The sequence below is a fragment of the Accipiter gentilis genome, chromosome 13 (assembly GCF_929443795.1).
Source record: "Accipiter gentilis chromosome 13, bAccGen1.1, whole genome shotgun sequence".
Taxonomy (NCBI): Eukaryota; Metazoa; Chordata; class Aves; order Accipitriformes; family Accipitridae; genus Astur; species Astur gentilis.
This window is the reverse complement of record NC_064892.1, coordinates 29,665,667-29,684,903: the sequence shown is the minus strand read 5'-3', so window position 1 is coordinate 29,684,903 and position 19,237 is coordinate 29,665,667. Positions and strand designations below refer to the sequence as shown.

At 45.3% G+C, this 19,237-nt stretch overlaps 1 protein-coding gene across 3 annotated transcripts in view; it reads right to left on the bottom strand.

Annotated features, from left to right (window-relative positions):
• The window catches only part of DGKH (diacylglycerol kinase eta), a 163,577-nt gene extending 146,174 nt beyond the window's left edge, over positions 1–17,403 (bottom strand). The window contains exons 1-2 of one of the 3 annotated variants that reach the window (XM_049815766.1): positions 17,347–17,403; positions 10,093–10,269 (exon numbers count right to left, since the gene is read on the bottom strand). In XM_049815766.1, the coding sequence (XP_049671723.1) occupies positions 10,093–10,269; positions 17,347–17,403 (234 nt within the window). Of the gene's footprint in view, positions 1–10,092; positions 10,333–17,346 lie in introns of those variants that run through there. The other 2 variants (XM_049815765.1, XM_049815764.1) reach the window with 2 other exon arrangements.
• Between the last annotated feature and the right edge of the window lie 1,834 nt (positions 17,404–19,237).

Below are 19,237 nucleotides of genomic sequence, written 5' to 3'. Positions count from 1 at the left end.
GGGAAAATGCAAAGCTTAAAGAAACTGGAATAAAGATTATGTATTCTTAAAAGAAAAAAGCTATTCACTACAGTTGCATTTACCTGGCAACACCAGTTAACATGAGATAATACACAAAAGCACTGAAGGGTTTTTAAGCATACAGCTTGACATTGCCAGCACATTTAAGAGCTTGCTTTTGACAAAAGCTCATCAGAAGTTCTGTACTTATTAGGATTTTCTTTTCCTTTGAAATGCTGAAGAAGCAACAGAACAAGAGTTTTGTGATGCAGCATCAGGGGCATAGATAGAAATCTGGCAAGCCTCTGAAGCCCAGAGTATTTTTTTTAATGTATTTTATGAAATTACCAAGTATGGCAAGGGAAAAAAAGCTTGTCATCTAGTGCGACAGGATACAAGCACAGGCCCTAACTTGTGTAACTGCCTTTGAATTTGTGAAAGCTTATTTGCCAGTGGATTGGGAAAGGTTGGAGACCACCAGCCTAAGCAGTAAAGTGTCTCAGGTATAAATTTTATCTTGCCTGCACACAGTTTTGAGGCACATTGACCAAAATGATCTCGCTACAAAATGTTAACCAGTGGACTCAGTACAGGTAAAAGTCCTTTCTTTGCTTCCTAAAGCTTGCCTGCTTCCAGAAGCAGACAAGAAGCAGCAGACAAATGTGTATTAGCCCAGCATTCATTCATAACCAAAAAAAGATGATGCAGTCAACAGAGCTACATGAATAAGTTTTCTCAAATTCTGTTTTCCCCCTACAAAAGCATTATAATGCAGACTTCTAAGTTACATGCAAAGTTTGCTTAAACAAGTTCACTCACTCAGGGGAAAGAAATCAAGTTTAACAACATCAGATAGATGGCTCGGAAGGTTATTCCTGTTTATTTTGTCTGTAATGAGAAGCTGTGTAAATGATACAAATATTTTTTATTTCATTAAAAGCTCGGGTTTAATCAGAAACATTGGCTCTCCACCTCACACCCAAGTAACTCACTCACACTAGCTCCTCCTTGCAGACCTGCGCCCTCTCTGCATTCTTCCCAGGCAGAATCAACATATTATAAATATATCAAGTTAATATACAATGGAAAGAATTACTGTTTACACCATGAACACCACCATATTATTTCAGTGATGGGATCCTTGACTCACAAACCTCCTTTTACTCTTTGTGCTCTCTCTTTTTTCACTTTAACAGACTCCTGAGACCGAGGCCAATCAATGTTTGTCTACAGAGTAACCCATGAGTAGTTGCTCGAGATATCGGGCAAGAAATGACAATAATAGCTGAAAAATCGGCAAAAAGGGTGCATTAGTTTTCAAGTCAATAGCTCCCCAGTGAACTATCCAGAGGAGCAACCTCATATATCTCCACCCTCCCTAAGACTCCATGCCCAACAAACCTTTTGGTCTTGGGCAGTTGCTCTCTTTATGGGGATTATTGGGAGAAACCTTGCAGAGGCACAGGCTGAAAGGAAAAGGGATGTCACCTTTTCTCTGTTCAAATTCCTGAAGAAACCGTGACAGCAGCAGGCAGGAAAGGAGGGAGAGAACAAGCAGCAAGATGTCTCTATGGAAGCATTAAAACAAACACAGAAGTATGTGCCCGTCCTCATGATCAACAGAGTGTGCACAGGGAGGGAAGAAATCTCTGCCCGACGGGTGGCCGGGACTGCTGGTTAGCCACACTGATCCTTTCCGATATCCTTAGCTGAACCAGAGCAAGCCACCCTTCTCACCAAGAGCTGGGAAGACACCAACCTCCCTCTCGCTCGGGAGCATCACAGCAGCAATAAGGACTACCAGCTGTCAAACTGAAGCCAGTCAAACTCGGTTGCTAAATTTAAGCAACCACACAACAGGACATAACTGACCAGAGCAGCACGACAGCCCTTTAGATCCACTTAAATCTCCGCAGGCACGAAAAACCTCGGCAGATCTTCCCAGCACAAAACTATGCCAGAAGTGCAAAATGACACCGAGGGCACGGCCAGCTCTCCTCGGCAAGAACATCTAGAGAGACCCTGGCACGGGCTGGACATGCATCCTCCCGGCGGCTGCCCACAGAGGGGCTCGTGTTGCTTCCCACCCGGCAAATACATAGGGAGACTCACCACCCACAGGCTACTACTCAGCTTCAAAACCCTATTAAGGTTGCTAAGTGACAATGAAGTAGCGCAATCTCGCACCATTTGCAAAACCCAAACATTTAAAGGCAAGGAACTGAATGGTTCAGATCATCATAAATCTCACGCCGCCCATCTAATAAACAAATAAATTCTCATCAAGTGTAAAACCTTGCTGAATTCATTACAATAACATTAACTCTCCCAGGAGTACAGCTCAGGTTTTTGTTATCGTGCTTTCAGTATCTATGCGGTGAAATATTCCTAAATAGGAACATCAGTCAAATGAAAAACTTAGCTGGAAAAAAAAATTATCTGTTCTTTCTTCATAATTGCGCAATATATCAGGATAATTCCTACAGGGTAAAAGTTTTATAAGTCAACTACGTTCTGCCTTCATGGACGAATTTTTTATGGCCCACATCCAACAAGCACTTAAGCACTGGCTTAATTTTAAGAAGGAATTAATCATATAAAAGTGTACAGGACGACTGAAGTGTTTCAGTATGTGCTTAAATGTTTTACTAGAATAAATTTCTTATTTCATTTTAAATAGCATCTAATGCAGTGGTCTTATTTTTAGCACATCAATGAAATCATATTTATTTTGGGTCAGCATTAAGCTTGTTTGGTGTGATAAATGCAATGTTTACATTAAGAAAGAATGAGGTTTCTTTTTATTATGTTGTGGAGGATGTAAGTTATGGATGCCCCCAAGCTAGGCTTTTTTTTTTTTTTTTTGCCATTGCTAGCAAGTTGAGAGCTGTGGCTTGAACTTAGTATAATAGAGCTGTGGTTACCGCACTGTTATTTAGTAGCCTGTTCTTAGGTTTTTAAAAGAAGATTTTGGAGAACACAGCTTACTTCTTGGAGGCAGGAGGGGGAGGATAAAACAGTAATGTAAGAAGGCAGCAAATACAAAGGCGAAAGAAAGAGTTACCTCTCTTCGTAAAAGACAAAGTCCAGGTACCAAAGTATCAAACTGAAAAAAATGAACAAAGACAGCCATGCTGTCAATACCTTTATAACATCACATCCACCTATGTTACAAATAACTATAAAGAATCTCAAAAACTTAATGGACAATCAGAACAAAATACTGCTCTTGTGGTTCCTCTGCAAGTGAGCTACTTCACAAGACACCAAACTACGTCTTAATTAGCCCTATCAGAGGAAAACATCCAAAACATCAGAATGACTACAGGAGCATTCTTTTATACCCAAAACTCCATATTCTGAGCTTCAATGAATCCACACACAAGCACGTGTTACCTTCTCGCTGCGCTTAGATTTTGAGATCTCCAGAATATGTATGTTGTTCTACAGATCCCTTACCAGAAGCACTGTTGGTCAGAGTTCAAGTAACTAACAGTTTAACAAAAAAATTAGCCTTTTGGAGCCTCCCTGAGCAAGAACAGTGGTCTAAGCTGCCTTTTATCGTCTTCAGCTATTCAACAGAATTCAGTATTTCCCTTCAGATAAAGGCTTTGTGATAGTGAGACAGACTATTCTTTTGATCACTACTTCAATTAGAAAATCACTGTAATTCTATGCATTCTGCTACAGATATCCAAACTAACTTGGCTAGTCCAGCTAGTCATACAGTAGTCATACAGCAGTCTTGCATCTTGGATTCTGATGTAACTGCTGGAAAGAATTCAAAATGTCCGCAAATTATCTATATAGCCTTACATGGATAAAGACACAGCTATAGAATAGTCCTTTCTTGAGCTCTGGCATTGCTGTTCTGTGTCTTTGGGACTGTGCACATGAAGTTCACAAGATAAGGCATCTCAGAAAGGGATTCCCAGTTGTCATTTATTCTTGAATGAGTCTCTTCTTGTGTTTCTTAAAAAACAGATATTCTCTCTAAAATACACAATAAGCTCAATGTGTTTCACCTGATCTTTTTGGCAGAAAAGCATTCCCCAGCTCCTTGGAACAAAACAATCAAAATCTCTTATATTAAAGATGAAAGTGTGATTATCTTGTCTTTTTTCACATACACAGCTCACCAGCTGGCGGGGGGTGGGGGGTGGGGGGAGGATAATTCATGTTATCTCTCAATACAAAATAGCATTAATCATTTAAAGATTCTAGAAAGAAGAAAAAAAAAAGCAACATTTTCTTTGAGACCTGCTTGCAAATATCTATTGAAAAACGTTACAAGCTCCTCCTTTCTGGTACTTAGCTGGCAATTTAAGCTTTGCCAATACATGCATCACTAAAATGCCTTCGCAGATTTCATTTCAGTTTTATACAAACATGTGTCAGAATTTGGAGTGGTAATGACCACTGTGCCTTAAATAGCGTAACTCTTTCCATCCTAACCCTGCTCGCTTCTACGTAGGATGTTCAGTCATTTTTATCCTCCCCAAACTACCATGTCTTTGGCTGAAATTTTCCATTAATGGACCCTTTTTTGAAAACCTATGTAGACATACAGCAAGCATGAGAAGCAACAAATATTGCACAGCATGTCATGCTAGAAACTGGTTTGCTTTCATCCAGGCATACTCTAGAACTGAGTAATATATATATGTATATGAAACTTTAAATATATTGCTCTGTGCATTAACTATGTGTGTCTGCATCTATCAGGAACATATACTGATGAACTGATTCTGAATATTTCACTTAAAAAATAGGCTAAAATCCCCAGGATGCAGGGAGGGAGTCACATTTGCCAGATTTTACAACAGTTGTGAGAAAAAGTTGATGAAACATTTTACTAAGGATGGATATACAGTACAACTAATTTAATTGCAGAGCGAAAATGATGGAAAATACGAATACTGAAGACAGATATCCTGCAGCACCCTTCAATTTCTTCTGTGGACACTGCCAGGTGCCAAGAACTTGAGGACGACTGCTATGCACTTGATTGCTTTAGTTCTGCCCCATGCTGTGTAAACACAACGATAAAGTTTAGTGACACTATATGTCTTACAGCAGTTGCAGAATGAATTGCAAATTACAACACATTTTGAAGCTGTGCAGATTCAGACAATCCTAATGCACACAGAGGATCCCCATTAGGGTTAACTTTGCTACCGTAGCATTTTCCTGAGAATTTCTGGTGCATAGAAAACATGCTTCCTTAACCAGTAAGGAATCGGCCACTAGTTAGCTGAGTAAATCAGGAACTATAAAAGCTAGAAAAAGCAGATTACATTGCAGGGAATGATGTTCATGAAGTTTAACGCCAGTATTGACCACAGCACTTTACATTTAGGTGAACTAACAAGCTATGGTAATCGGAGAGAAATGTATACCAGAAACAAACAGGAAGTGACTACTGGGACTTGGCACTGTCAAATGTCACCATATGGAAGAGGTTAGAAACTTTTTGAAGGCTCAGTTCCTAAATGGCTGGTGTTATCCACTAAGGCCAATAAAAACACAGTGGGGAATTTAATTAATTTACTTTTATTACTCCATAATGATTTAGGATCTCTAAAAAAATATATTAAGACCTCAGATAAGATAATTCTAGTAACAACTCTTGCCATTTAACTGAACAACGCTGTATCATCTCCACTAATTAAAACACACTCGTGCTTCTGAACATCTCCCACGTTACAGCAACTTCATTATAAACAAAAACCACTGGGGGTGAAGGAGAGGAAGAAAGCATTCTCCCAGACACATTACAAGTGTATTTATCTCGCTCAATACAACATATTTTCTTGCACTTCCAGATTTATACTTTCTGCTCCAGAATGTCTGCTTCATCCAAAAATAAACACAGGCCAGATAGATACCCAATTGCGGATTTAAGAGCAAAACATGTATCCAGCAGAGCTTTCCCATTAACTGCACATGGGCCCATTAAAGTAGGAAGCCAGGTCAGCGATGAAAGTGCTGTTCTTCATATCCACTTTTTAGCAGAGAGTACTCAAGGCAAGAGTAGGAACTATAGCTGTGTTCATCTGATGACTCTAATTCCAAGTATTCAGGGACTATTTCATTTATTAATCTTGTGCTCGTCCCCAAGATGAGCAGAATTTAAAGAGAAAAAGCGTCAGCTCTAATTTGAACCTTCCCTTCTCGACAGGTTCCAGCCATGAAGAACTGAAGCAAGACCATCTTTTTAAGGAATGTGCTTTGCACTGCAGTGATTAACTTTAAAGAAACTAGAAGCCAGCTGACAACAGGCAGAGTTTTTTGGGCTGTAGCCCCAAGAACTGAAGTCATCTGCTTCATTTAAGGAAGGCACCGTAGCTGCCTGTCTTAACCAGCATCTTTAAAAGTTAAGAAGCCAAGTTTAACACAGACACACGGAGAACTTTCCACGACTTCAATCCCCAATATAACACTGTTTGTACATCATCATATATACTGCTTCAAACTGTCTGACTACAGTTTTCCAAAGTCCTCATAAAAACAATCTGTATATTCCAAGAATGTTTTTTACTGAGACACTTCTTATGTACTAAAAGTTCAGGTGTCCCAGAGTGGGGGGAAATGTGGGTAGACATCACGAAGTCAAGAATTATTTCCACGCTCTCCGTTCGGTAATTTGGCTCAAAACTGCTCGAACTTCACAGGGTAGCTGCCACCTGTTTATTCCCTTGCATTTCCTCCAGGGAACACATACGAGCTCCGCAGATGCAACAGCTTCCAGGATGAGGTTTAAAGATCCTGGCTTTAATCTCACAAAAGTGTTAATTAATTTTGGTCCTGACTCCCCTAAAGACACCTACTGCTACAGTGTCACTTTACAACCAAGTACAGGGCTTGAGCAAACAGCTCCTAGGTACAAACAAGCTGTTGGCCCAAAGAATAGTTTAGTTCTTTGCACCACAACTTTTTCTTTCCTCCTCAGGTTTGCAGACACCAAAACATGCTGATCTTCAATTTTTCTGTCTGGGGAAATTAATAATGGCCATACTTTGACACAGACATGCCTTTAAATGACTCTAAAAATGTGGGGAATACATATGCATGAACTAAAAATACACCCATGATAGAAGTTACCTGACTGTCCAGCCCTATCACCCATCCGTTTTTCGTAGCGATTTACTATGAAAGTAATTCCACTGAAATCAAGCAAGCAGTTTGCAGAGGAAGTTGCTATTCAATGTGGGCAAGCTATGGTGAAACTGGACAACAGACTTCTAAGTAGAACTGTGAGCATACGATTAGCGTACCACGAACAAGCAATGAACTTCAGTGTAATTACATCTGCCAATATAGTATTCTTTCTTTTCATTTTCCTGTTCTGTTTTTCACCCCCTGCCCTCAGCCAAATAATTAATTGTTTTTATTTAGGAAGGAGAGGGCAAGGCTTAAAACGCTCCCTTTGAGCACTACAGGTGCTAGAAATCTTTAGACTTACGTTTCTGTTAGCAAAAGGGCTTTGCTCTTACACATACATTTGCTAAATCTTATTATACACGCTAAAAAAAATCCACTCCTGAATGATTCTATCTGCAAAGTATCACCATATGGTAGCTTTCACAAATGATCAACTGTACCAAAACATCTAAAAATAACATCTTCCTTAAGTAAAATAAAAACAATTACCAGCAGAGACTTTTGGGTATAGTTCTGAGCTAAGGAATCAATACCACGTTGCTGAAATGCTTCAAGTAAGCATATAAGCAACCTCCGGAGAAAAACAGCACAGCGTTAAACGGCCCGCGAGCATCAATGATAAATGTAATATACATGTTTTGGGTTCTTTCAAGAGTCTATTCTTAGCTGTAAGACAAACCCAATCCATTTAATTAAAACCTTAGCTTACAAACACATTCACTGAGTAAGTGAAGCTTAACAAATCTAATTTGAATGAAAGGGACAAGCTGGGTAAAAGAGCAGCTCCCTGACGTTGCTTGCTCTAGTGGTTTCATGTAACCACTGATCACCAACTACTACAACAGCAAACATACAACACCCTTAAACTAAATGGGAGTTGTCTGTCTAAATATAGCTACTTTTAAATAATGCATGGCGAGTTATAAAATAAAGTGCTACTAAATTATTTAATGTGGGTCTCATCTTTAACAAAGATAAATCACTTTTAATTAAATGGAAAGAAAGATGTTTATATTCGGGGTTGCATATTCTTGTAAATTGCAACCAGTAAAGCAACATTTTATGACTCCAATTATGTCAGCAGTCAGTTTTTCCTATATATATCCAATTCACAGAAATAGAACTGAGACACAAACTAAGATAAGCAAAATCATCACTTGTAGAGCTGTCTTAGAACATCAGGCGATGCCAGCTTTGCATTCATTCACAGCCCTCAGATACAGAATATCACACCAACCTGTAGCAGCTGCTAAGAATTGGCTGGGATCTCACGCTCACAGACCTGTTTCAATAACGTTCATAATTCACGTTTTCCTTACGCAAGCATCAACCTCTATGAGAGCAAACCCTGGAATACACTTAACACCACTAACGCTAATAAAGCATCATGTTCTGTCACTTTTAAAACATTTTGAAGACCGCCACACAGAAGTGGTGTCAAAGCTGGAAGTTTGCGTGGGACCATGTTTTCAACACGATGCAATAGTTGTGTATTACTTACTAGAGTAACCCTCCAGCCAGGCCTAACAACCGCAAATGCAAAATGAACATTTAGCAATAAAATGGGATGACATGTCATGTTTAGGAGGTTTGAGGAGAAAAATTGCTTTCCACCTCGCATAATGGGATAATGCTACTGTTTAACAACCAGTGCTTTCTGTTTAAAGGCGGCTGCCTTTTGGATGTAGCGAAAGCTCAAGGGAAGAACAGAACCAATTCAACAGGACTCCGCAAACAGCTCCTTACTAACTTTACTGGGTGCTCTGTAAAGGAAACAACAACACATGACCTATTGTGTAGAAATCAAAGTGTAAGTGTGATCTGTCTGGGCCTGCATGGAGTCACTTTGCCCCTCAAACCAGACGCTTACAGCAAAAACCCTGATCTTGATGTCGCTGCACCCATAAGCTCTCCCCAGCGGGGTTTTGCGCAGCCCCCATCACTGAACGCGGGCCACGCTTTGTAGGAAGTCACAGGATCCTTCTACACGGAAAGTCAGTCAGGTCTCATCATTTTTATACTTCTGAATGCATGCTTGTTGAAGTTCATTCTACAGGACAAAAAGGCTATGTAAATACACCATCCATCAAGAAGTCAGTCCCCCCCAGGACGACTTCGGCAGCCCGAGCCGGCCAAAATCCGGCATCAACCTGAAATCTTGACAGCTGCTTTCCCTACCCAGCCCCACGAGCGAGGACGTATGGAAGTTTTACTCCTGTCCCGCCAGGTGCCTTTCAAACTGGACACCGCGGTTTCCCTCCTTGGCGGCACTCCCGCTCCCAAACCGGAGTCCCACGTTGCCACCGCGGGGCTCCCCGCCTGCCGTTCCGACGGAGCGGGCGGAGGCGGCAGGCCCCCAGCCACCGGGGCTGAGGAAGACGAAGCGGGGTGGGGAAGGAAAGTTGGTGAGGAAGGGCTCGCCGCGACAGCCCACCCGCGCTGTGGGGAGGCAGGGCGGGATCCCCGCAGGCAGCGGTGCCCGCCGCTGAGGAAGAGGAGCCGGAGGGAGGCAGCCCGCCACCGCTTCCCCCACACCCAGGACGCCCGGGCAGGGCAGGGCAGGGCAGGGCAGGGCGGCTGCCGGGGCAGGCGGTTTCCCCTCCGGCCCCACGGAGCCCCGCCGCCCCGGGGGGCTCTTCCTGCCAGCCGGGGACAGATGTGGACGCAACAGCTGGACGGGGAGGAAGGGAGAGGGAAGGAAGGAAGAGGCACGGCTGCCTCACACACACACACACACACACACACACACGCTCCCCCTTCTCCACACAGAACCCGCCGCCGCTCCCGCTCCCGGGGATGCGGGCGGGATGCAGCGGCCGCCCCCGGCTCCCGCCTGGCCCCGCACTAGGACGGGGATGGAGAAACTGAGAAACTTGCCCCGGCGGCAGCGGGGCCGGCCGGCTCCTGCTCCCCCCCCCCCCCCCTTACCTTGCTGCGGATCTGGCCCGAGGTGGACACTTTCCGGATGAGTTTTTGGGGGCCCTCGTGTTCCCCTTCGCTGTCCGACGACTCGTCCGCTGCCGGCGCCGGGGGTTGGGGCTGGGGTTGCTGCGGGATCCCGGCGCCGCTCATCCCCGACTCGGCCCCGGCCATCTTCCCGGACTCCTGCCGAGAGAGAGCACACGAGCCCGGCTCAGCCAGGGCAGCCGCTGCCGCTCCCCTCCCCGGGGAGGAGGAGGAGGAGGAGGAGAAGCAGGAGGGAGGAGAAGGAGGAGGCGGCGCGGGAGGGTGGGGAAAGAGGCGGCGCGGGGAGGAGGGGACGAAGGCGGCGGGGACGGAGCCGGGCGCTGGCGGAGCGGAGCAGACCGCCCGGCCGCCATCTTCCGCCGCCGCCCCCTCTGACAGGGCAAGGCCGCGCGCCCTGTCCTGCCCGGCCACGGCGGGCTCCGCTTTCCCGCCCGCAGCGGGCTGAGGCGATGCCCACCCCCGCGCCCTGACACACACACACCGGCGGGCGGAGCTGAGGGCCGGCGCCCCGACCGACGGGCTTAGACACCGGGAACGGGCGGTGGGCTGCCGGTTCTTGCCCCGCCGGACCCGGCCCGGCTCGGGGAGAGGAGGGTGAGGGGAGTGGGTGGGCCGCGCCGCCCCGCAAGGTGAGCAGCGGGGCGAGTCTGAGGGGAGAAACAGTTGAAGGCGGGCGAGGAAGGTCCCCGGCGTCCCCCCCCCCCCCCCCCGGCCGTTCCCCGGGGCTGGGGAGCCGGTCCCGCTCCCTCGGGTGTTTTCTGGGGACAGGAGGGACGGCGCCCAGTGCCTTGGGGTCCTTCTCTGTGCCCCCGTGGAACCCTTCGGCCTCAAAGCGTTGGGAGAGTTTCGGCAAACGCGTGCGTTGCCTTGCGGTTGTTTCCTCCTGCTACTTCGATTTTCTTATTACTCTGTTCGCTTTTGTCTTTGTAAAAGAGGAGCCTCTACCTTTGGGGAAAGAAAGGGTCAGTTTTCCCTTTCAGTCTGAGATCTGGCAGCTCACGCGATCTCGAAATGTCACCACATGTTCTGAATTGTGGGACTTCAGAATTATTGCGGCTTGTATGCAGTCAGTGTTCAAAATAAGCCTTTAAATCACAGCGCTACTAAATAAAACACACAACTCCTAGCTGCCTGGACTGGATTAAACATCAGAAAGCAATCAATACTTGTGGCTTCTATATTCCCACAATTCTATTTATATTTCTAGAAAGGGAACTGACATCTCTTAATATGCTAATATAATGCCGCAGTACCTAAACACAAAGCAGTTAATGAGGAACAAAAACAGACCCACAGTGCGCAACCTATCTTACACTGCAGGCACCTTGCCGCGATCTTAATTTCATACAGTCCAGAGCACCCCATTTCTTTTATTGGGACTTTTATTCGTGGTAGGGGAAATGAAATATTTCCGTGAAGGCTTGCGGGTCTTGTGGCTTAGTTCTGTGTTACTGCACCAGGTACTTCAAATGTGATTCTACTACCCTCCTCTACCTAGGATCACTCACACGAAGTTATATTTAAAAAATTGTCAAGAGTTACATTAAAAAAGTCAATATTTTATTAAGTTATATTTTAAAGGAATTTTGAACATATTACCTACATTCCCTATTAGAATAATAATAGGGCCTAAATCCCACCATTAATACCACATCTCAAAATAGATGAAGTTCTCTTATGGTCCCTTTTCCGTACTGGCTAATTGTGAAAATAAGGGATGATTCCGTCTCATCTCGCTCTTCACCTGCGAGGGAGTTTTCCTTTTTCAAAAACATGGGATCAAACTTGGGCAAGCACAAGTGTGTACTGCTCTCAGTGAATTAATTTAGGGCATGGGAAGAAAGATAGGTGAAGAGCAACATTTATGGACACTTGTTCTTTCAACCCTCCTTTCTTCCTCTTCTCCACCTCAATTTCAGGAATAGCAAATTACGCCAAAACGTGTCTCACTGCAGTTCCTTAGCCTTTTGAAGTAAATGACAATTGAAGATTGCAAGAGGACAATGAGACAGAGTTTGCTAATTAATGCTAACATGTATTACGTGTAATTGTGACTGTGATTTGAGGAACGCTTAGTGCTAAAAGAACGCCAGCAAGACTAACTCCATGTAATTCAACTGCATTAAATAGCACTAGCTGAACAACACTAGTTACTGTTAGATTTGTTTGTTTGTTGTCTGTATTAAAAAAGCATTCAAAATACCGGCTCATGTGACTGCTATGTATTTGTATCACAGGACTAGGATCCTGTCCGAAGTTACGTGTGAAACTGTTTAGAAGTAGACATTTCACCCACAGAGAACACATTTCCAAATTCAGTTGAAAAGGAGAGACAAGACAGTGAGGGGGAGAGGCACACAAAGACAGTGTATTACTCAAGTGTATAATTCGGGATTAGGATGTTTGAACCCGGGGAGATCATGAAGTTGACTCTACTGATGACCCCATATTTGTACCTTTTGGGGTTTTTTAATAAAACATTATCTGGTTGCTTGTTCCTTACATATTTAGACCTCGAGCCTAAAAACAGTAGGTGGTTAAAGTGTATTTCCAAAAACATCCTTCCACTGAAGTTTTGAAATAATAAACACACAGCACCAGTATCTTCCAGAGCAAGACACTAATCTGGTTTGTTTTCAAACTCCTTTCGCAATTGGTTACACTGCAAGCTAATTTAAAAACTTGTCTTGAATTTTATAAAACATTGGACCATTTAGCAATGGATGTAAACACATTGTTTCATCGTTATTAGATGGAAAAATAGAAACAAGTTAATAATTTGGGGGTTTAAATATAACAGCTCCCCTGACATCCCATGACTATTACAATGCCAGCAGAGGAGCTGGAGATTTCCTTAGGTATCTCTGTAGCCAGCTCTGATTTCTTCACTAGATTTCATCTCAAGTACATAAAAGCTGCTGAAAGACTATCTGTAGGTGAAATGCGCAATAAATACAATTCTTCAAATTCTGTTCACTTTCAGAGCTTAACAACCAGCCCTAGCTTCTGGGCACTTCCTGCACCGTGCAGAGGGCATCATGCGTCTTTACATGGGCTACCCTGTTGTGATATTCCTCTCTCCTGACTGCCCAAGGACGAAAGTTGGGTTACGAGGAGAGAATGCACCAGCCTTTCACTTCCAAGCAAGTCTCTTTCATCATATCTTGATAAACTTCAGAGTGCAATGAAAAAAAAAGTACTAGGAACATTCTCTCAGGTCACTTAATGCAAAGACTTTAGGAGTAATAACCTAAACTTGCAAATGATAGGAAATGTCCCGCAAGTACAGTTCCATGAGAATATGGTTTCTGCAAAGTACGTACTGGAATCTGTGAAATTATGGGCTCTAAAATCCGCAGTCACCTAACGTTCACAGAGTTCTTCAAAATGAAGAAACCAAGCAAGCGTCAAGCGTTGTTGAAAGCACCCAAGTTATTCATTCACGTTACCGTAGAAAGTTGTTTCTACAAACGTATACGTTGTCCATGCACAAACACAGTTTCAAAGAGCTCACCGTTTCCACTTTTTCTTCTTTTCAGCGGCATTAATAGATAATCAGGGTCCAGTTCCAGCCTTTATGCAGGTAAAGCTGCCTAAGATAGCCACGAAACTGTGCCTCAGTAAGGACTGCCAACTTGACTTCCATCCCTTCATCTCACAGCTGAGCTTCTCCCAGGTGATCGATATCAGACTCAGTATGAGAAATACTGAACAGCAGATTTCAGCTCAATGAATACAGCTATGAATACCATGGTACAAATGGTACCACTAGACTTCTGCAAGTCAGGCTCTTGAAGAATATGGGGCTATATGCAGCCATTAAAAACACATACAGTATTTGCATGCGCTATGTCTTTCATTTAACATACTCAATTTCACGCTTCCTATCCTAACTGAAGTCAGGGAAGACTGGTGAAAAGCGCAAAGAAAGGTTGGCATTTAAAGGGAGATGCTCAACTGATACAAAACAGCTCCGCTGACATCATTTGTGCTACAGCAGTTGATATCAGCTGATGATCTGCCCTTTACATTCAAAGAATCCCAAAATGCTGGGTAGATATATGCACTGTGAGAATGTTTTAACTCGACTGCATCCAGTCCCAAAAATAGAATATGTGTCTCTAAAACACATACGCCGTGTAGAAAAAAATTCAAATAAGCATGCACTCTAGCTGCGCTGGAGATGATAGTTTATAATGCAGATTAATGCATTATTTGATTCCAGGAACAGAAATGATTCCAGCTCTAATATTGATTCCCTTCATAACAAGCAGATTTACCTCTTTTTCTTTAGGTCACATTGGCATCTATAAATTGAAGGGTAATATACTCTTTCTTCCCTCCACCTCAAAAAGTTGTTCTGAGGGGATCTGAATGAATAGCGGTATATGTGTCAGATTAACAATGTATTATTCATCATGATTAAAAGATTTGATTGAATCTTTCCTAATTTTGGTGGTTAGTGATAACCATAGTTTTTAACTGGGCTCCCCACACTGAGCAAATTGATTTCAGATCTGCCTGTCTGAACTCCCTCCACAGATCAAGTTAGCAATGTTATTCTTTCTTGGCTTCCTTACTTACCGAAGGGGAAGCCAAAATACAACAAAATGCATGCATACCACTGTTAAAGAGAGTAACTACATCGCTCGTGGCTGTTTCAGGAGTAGCTGAGGCAATCCCGTAACCTGTAGATAACAGAAGCGTGCTGTACGCTTCAGAATGAAAAGGTGTAAACCAGTTGAGGTCATCAAAAAGTCCCTTTGCAAATGTGTTAGGACCCATCTATACATTTCAAGGGAAAGGTAAAGTCAAGACTCAGGTCTCATATACAATATGAAAGCCAGGTCTAGAACTTTGTAAGACATATTTTATGTGTATTTTGAGTAGGAAGCCACTGAATCCCTCTTGGAAGAATGCAGGAGGAGCCTTACATTTTCTGTTACTTTTATTTAGCTCCATCATGGAGGGTCTAAAGCAACTCTTAGTGGGGTCAGGAAGAGGTTTTCCATTCAAAAGTGAGCTGTAAATTAAGGAAAGGATTTTATAGAAATTTGAAATTGCACACAGACAAGTCCAACCCTGACAGGCAAAGGAGAAGTAGTGGCTCCATTTGATGTCCATCACTTATTTCTCAGAACAGCTACAGGAACAGCACTGACCAATGACTTCTGACAATTTGCATAGATAATTAACTTGCACAGATTCAAAACCTACAATAAAGAGTTTCCCCTATCCTGCTGCTCTTTTTCTGTGTTTTGTGAGCAAGGGAGAGGTCTGGGCACTTTTTTTCCCCTTCATCATGCAGTTCTTCACCTAAATCTCCCTTTGCCCCCATTATAATAAAAAGCCTGCTTACGAGCAGATACAAAGAAGAACAATGTGGCTTTTGCCACCAAGACTATGTATTTTACCAGCAGGTTACCAGGTAAAGGACTGAGTGGTTTAGCTGAAATTAAAGTCTTGTAAAGGAAATCAGTGCAGTGGTTAACCTTAAAACTGCATTCATGGATGTACTCTCTTTAACAAATGCAGCAATGAAATGATAAACATGACCCAAATCCTGGCCCTTACTGGGGGAGGGGGGAAAAAAAGATGTGCTCTTTGTTTATCTGAATCCTGCACACAGAAGGAAATGGGTTTGGATGCTTCAGCCAGGACTCCGCATTTCCAAGCGGAGGGGCTGCCATCCATCTGCCTCCTGAGTTTCGGCTGAGTTTCGGATGACGGCAGCCAATTTAAATGTCACTGTTTAATAGGATAACGTATTCACGGGAATCAGCTTCGCCACCTTCCTCCCACGATGTCTTTGTTTCTCCAGGCAAAAATCTCGGGTTTCCCTTGCCTGATCCTTTCGGTGTCAGCTCCATGTTACCGGAACACGCATACAGCTGTTTTCCCTATCACAGCTGCATCTCCGGCAGCAGCTTCGGGGCTTGAGGACTGCAGAGGGCAGTGAAGGGGGATGTTCAACTTCACAACAAAAAACGAGGCTAGGAAAAACATATTTGGGAGGGCTACAAATCCTAACGGGGAAGGGGGTGAACTTAGTTCACCATGGCTATCTCCAGGGCTGGGCTGCTGTTTTCCTGGGAGTGAGCACGCTGAGCCAGGCAAAGCGTGGCTCTCCCCTGGCTGCTCTTTAAAACTGGGTTTACAAGTAAAACCGGGGGCCCTGGACCAACGCAACGAGTTAGCAGTACATGGCACAGCCATCGGAAGGGGAGCTTGGCAGTGGCACGGGTCCGTGCTTCACGTCACCTCACCAAGTTCAGGGCCAGAAACAGCCTAGCCTTGACCTCTCGGATAGCCTGAAATCTCCCAAGCACCTACCCAAAGCCTATTTTTAGCCCTCCCTGCCTGATGTGTTTGCACAATGGAGAAAAGTCCAAGAGCAGGACCAGACGGCCCTGAAAAGGGAAATCTGATTTTATCGCCTGCTGAGGATGCCGGTGACATGATTTCCTTCGGTTGGAAGGACTTGCTTAAACAAACCGCAAAGCCATCGCACCGCAGCTTTCCTCCCGGACACTTTGGGCACTCCCCTCCCTTCGTAGGAGCCGAAAGGCACCCACTTTCCCCCCACCCCACAAAGCGGGGTGGCGGTGGAGGTACCCCAGCCCCGGCCCGCTTCGCCACCCCGCCGGGAGCAATTCCCAGCCTGGTTATAGAAGAAGAAGTGGAAAAAAAAACCCAAAAAAAGTGTCTCTTTCTGGAAACTGCCTCCCAACGCTGGACACGTTGCTTTTGCTAAGAGAAGGCGTTGAATGCTATCAACACCCAACACCCCCCCCCCCCCCGGCAAAGTTGGAGGCAAGGCTCTGGGTGCTAATCCCAGGCTTTCCACCCGGGCAAGTGAAACTCAGAAAGGGCAATGAACTCCTCGTGTGTGTGTGTCCCCGAGGCACAAGCCCACCAGCAAATGACCAGACACGGTGGGGGCAAAAGCCTCCCACTCCCCCCCCCCACCACCCCACCACCCCCGCGGGGAGGAGGACCAGAGCTGGCTGCCGGGCTCTGGCGTGGAACGGGATCGGAATGAAGGGAAAGAGGAGGGCGGGGGGGCAGGGGGGGGGCACGGATAAGGATGACAGCCCGACCCCACCACCACCACCACCACCACCACCAACCTCCCCCCGCCCCCAAGACTGAACAATACAGGCAGGAAAAAGGGTAGGAAATGCCTCCGCAACTGCAAGGCACGCATGTACCTACCAGTTCCTCCCAGGCAGGGCTGCGGGTGCTATAAGAAGGGTACCTTTGCTCCTCCATCCCCCCCCCCCACTCCCCCCAGACCCCTTTTTTCCACGGGCAGGTTCAGCCGGGCTTCACCTCCCTCCCTCTCCTCCGGCTGGGAGCTCTTCCCCAGCCGCCGCTCTTCCTCCCCTCTTCCCCACACTCCTCCTCTACCCCCCCCCCCCCCCCCGGCCCCCGCTCCTCCCTTTTTCCCCCCCTCCAGGGCCTTCCTCTTCCTCCTCCCTCTTTTCCCGGCTTTTTTCCCTCCCACGGCCACCGGGCTCAGCCCTGGCTCCCGTGGGGGGGGAACCGGACCATAGCTGCCACGCCACTCACATCATCACCGCCGCCGGGTCCTCCTTCTCGGGAGTCTTGTATACCCCCCCCCCCCCCCTCCAAATCCCTCCTTTCCCTTGGAAACCCGAGGGATTACGGGCAAATCGCCTTGGGTATAAGCTGGTTTATAGCCGCTTCGGCTGTCAGCGTCGTGGCCACCGAGGATGCTCCCGTGGCGGGGGGGAATAAGGAGGGAAAAGCCCCCAACGGTGCGCCGGGAACTGCTGATACCCCACCGGGGTTATGGGTCTTTCCCTTCTGCCCCCAGTGTCAAGGCAAGGGTCCCTGTACTGGGACAGCCCTCCGGCCCCAGCACCGAGGTCCTTAGAGCCCGGTACAGAGCATTTTAACCCGCTTTGGGCAACCTTTTTCCCCTACAGAGGGGTCGAGTGGTCCCTCATCTGCCTTAAGACAAGCAAGAGGTGGGACAGGGCATGGGCACTGTGGAAAGGACACCAGGGACCTGTAGGCCACGGGTGACACGGGGCGCCTCTCACTTCCAAGGCCACCATGCCTGCCTCACGGCGTAGCGGGATTTGTCCGCCCTCCATCACGCCTTTTATTAATATACGCAGTGTGTATACTTCAGTCTTCTCAGTTTACTAGTTACCAGCATACCCTTGAACACCAGCCAACGTATTACGACTCGTCAAGCGGATGTTGTATCTCCTACAAACTCAACACTTTCACTCACTCGTTTCTCCCCGTTGTTGCGGAACGGTGGGGTACCCGTAAGAGTAGGACTAGAGGAGAGAGTGAGAAAATGAAGCTCGGTCGCCATCCAAAATAATGGTGTTCTTCACCCCTGTTTTTCTGTGTTCCTTTTCATTCCAGCCTGCCCTTTGGCATTTGCAGTTATCATGCTTGATTACAAAAAGGAATCTCTGGGTCATCTACTTGATGAATGCAAATGAAAAGGAGTTGGATTTCACAAGAAAGAAGAAAGGAATTTGTATTTCTAATAGTTTTATTTAAAGATATATTTGGTTTCTTTGCATTTTAAAGCTTTTTCGTACCAAAAAAATGGCACACTGCCACCTGAGCTCTAGCTTTTGCAAAATACATAGGCAATTTACAAAAAAATAGCGCTATTGCTGAAAAAAGGTGACGTCTTAGCTATGCATTTAACTAAGCCTGTAGCAAAATCCCATTAAGTGGAGATGGTGTACCCCTAAGCCAGGCCCAGAGAAGAGCCACAGCAGTATAGCTCATTTGAGGAACTGAAATTGCTGCATTTCTTCCAGCAGTAGAAAAAAGGAACTATCTTTGTTGGTAATAAGTTTATCGGCGGTCTGTTGATGAACTGCTTTGATGGTAAGATTGTAACCTCAGGAGGAAGCAAACAAGATGACTTAGAACATTTTGCTTTTCGGAAGGCAGCTTTCTAAAGCTGATGGTGAGCAACCGTTGTCCAAGGATGTCTGGTCTCCTTCCCTTTGTCCCCAGAGTGTGAGAGACTGCTGAGGAATGTCATACTATTAAGGGCTTTACTCTAAGAACGAGTGTCAGAGTCAGATTAGTCAGCTCCCTTCCT